Here is a 2,577-nt window from a genome sequence, read left to right as displayed (position 1 = left end):
TCATTAGTAATGCAGTAAACAAGTGGCTGATGATGATGATGATGATGATGATGATGATGATATGTGTGTGTGTGTGTGAGACAGTGAAAGGTATACTGTAGTTGATGATGATGATGATGATGATGGTTTGTAGAGAATGTTTACCCTAAATAACAACCACATCCTAAAAGTTAGGGAAACTTGGTACCTTTTAGTCCAGCGGGTCCCAAAGTGGGTGGTAGGGCCTCCCTCCCCCACTGGAGGCAGTGGAAACTTCCAAGGGAGCATTGAAGAAAAATGGGGTGATAATGGGGTAGCCCAAAGTGGGGGTGGTGGTGAAATTGATGTAAAAACAACAAAATAATGAAGTTTTATTTGTGAAATACAGTTGGTTTGAATTTGCTTCAGAAAGAGGTTTAGGTTTGTGGTGGGTAGTTAGGGTGGGGATGGGGGTGCTAGGAATGTGGGATGGGTGTCAAAGGGGCGGCAGCTTAAAAATGTTTGGGAACCACTGGTTTAGAGAAATGAGGTGTTATGGTTTGTTTTGTGATTTGTTGTGTGTGTGTTTCAGAGGTGGATAGAATCTGGGAAGGAGAGAGACAGGAGGAGTAGAGAGAGAGAGAGAAAAGTAGAGAGAGGGGGGTAGAGAGAGAGAGTGATAGATAGAAAGGTAGAGAGAGAGAGAGCAGTAGAGACAGAGAGAGGTAGAAAGAAAGATAGAGGGAGAAAGAGAGAGAGGTAGAGAGAGAGAGAGAGATGTATGAAGTTTAAAGTATAGACTTGTCTAATTCAAGGTTGTATATATGATGGTGACACAGAGGAGGATGTTGTTGTTGTTGTTGTTGTTGTTGTTGTTGTTTACTATTGCCTTTGTGTTTGTTGGTCATTTCAGATACGGTCAGAGACGATCCTGATACGGAATGCCAAATGTTAGCCGTCCAAACAATGAAGATCCTACACAGTGTCATGCAGCAGGTCTGTCACTGTTGACATTCTTTGATGCATTCACACCGATAATAATAATAATAATAATCCTTTCTGAAATAGGTGCAAGGCTTGAAATGTGTTGCTGGGAGGGGGAGGGGGGAAGTCGATTACATCGTCCGTGTGCACAACTGGTACTTATTTTATCAACCCCAAAAGGACAAAAGTTGGCTTCAGTGTAATTCGAACCTGGAACGCAAAGACTGATTACATGCCTGGAAGCATGTTATCTGGTGTGCTAACAGTTCTGCCAACTCACCACCTTATAATGGTTTCACACTAGTACACACTCACACCTCCCCATACACTTGTACACAAACACATACACATCATCATCATCATCATCATCATTTAATGTCCATTGTCCATGCTGGCATGGGTTAGATGGTTTGACCAGGGTTGGCACACTGGAAGGCTGCACTAGACTCCAGTCTGATTTGGCAGAGTTTCTACAGCTGCATGCCCTTCCTAATGCCAACCACTCTGAGAATGTAATAGGTGCTTTTATATGCCACAACTCACAACTGTAGTTTTGCTCAGCTCGATGGGTCTTCTTCTCAAGCACAACACACACACACACACACACACACACACACACACACACACACACACACACATATATATATATATATATATCTACAGATTAGTGGTACAAGAAGGCACTAACATTTACTGGAAATAGCAGTTGATACATTTATGACACTATAGTAAAGCTTCACTGCATATATACTGGCAAAGACATGTGAGTGCAACAAACATGAATAATTTGTCTTACCTCTAGGAAGAACATTTGATAGATGGACAACCCAGAATCGGATAATGCAATACCTAGGTGTCGGACTCTTCAAATACGTTTGTCAACGTAAATTTGATTAGTCTTCATCAGCTGCATTTACCTGTACAATATTTCAACTGTTGCTATGTTACTACATCAATGCCAAGTACACTCACCTGAACGCTTAGATTTTTAACAGAACGAGAACAGTGAAAAAGTTTCCAATGAAAAATAAAATATTACAATACAAATGTATTACTTTCCAGTCAAATAAAGTACAGTAAAGGTAGAAGTACAAATATATAGCTTCGTAATTGTGCCGACTGCTATTTCCAGTAAATATTGGTGCCTTCTTGTAGCACTGATCTGTATTTATATTTATACTTCTACCTTTACGGTGCTTTGTTTTACTGGAAAGTAATACATTTGTATATATATATATAAACTTCTCGTTTATTCAGTTTGATATAAATAATTATTACTCTAGCATATCCCCTATTCTCCTAAATAAAGCCCTCATTTTTACTATGAATCGCTCCCTCATTACTAGGGATAAGATAGACATTATTTTATTGGCTAGAAAAACCATTATAGAATTTGATAACAAGCTCTGGACGAGAGCCGATACCCCAGAAAATTTTGATATACCAATGGGATCGAGCGATTCAGCTGAGGTTACAAACCTAGTAGGGACTTACCTCTTATATTGCTTAAACAAAGAAATCCCTGAACTAAAAGGTGGTCTATATAGAGATGATGCTTTATTCATCATCCCTAGTAATAGCAACTCATTCATTGAGAGAATAAGAAAGAAAATCAGAAAATTTTTTAAAAGTTTT

The 2,577-nt window shown here is 39.1% G+C and overlaps 1 protein-coding gene across 1 annotated transcript in view; it reads left to right on the top strand.

Moving 5' to 3' along the window:
• LOC106877337 (telomere length regulation protein TEL2 homolog) overlaps nucleotides 1-2,577 on the top strand; it is a 30,393-nt gene that overhangs the window by 24,155 nt on the left and 3,661 nt on the right. The window contains exon 19 of the mRNA XM_014926214.2: nucleotides 872-954. Coding sequence (XP_014781700.1) covers nucleotides 872-954 — 83 coding nt within the window. The remainder of the gene's footprint in view (nucleotides 1-871; nucleotides 955-2,577) is intronic.

Source organism: Octopus bimaculoides, chromosome 3, assembly GCF_001194135.2.
Source record: "Octopus bimaculoides isolate UCB-OBI-ISO-001 chromosome 3, ASM119413v2, whole genome shotgun sequence".
In the NCBI taxonomy this organism is placed as follows: domain Eukaryota; kingdom Metazoa; phylum Mollusca; class Cephalopoda; order Octopoda; family Octopodidae; genus Octopus; species Octopus bimaculoides.
The sequence above is the reverse complement of the archived record's forward strand: the minus strand, read 5'-3'. Positions and strand labels throughout refer to the sequence as shown.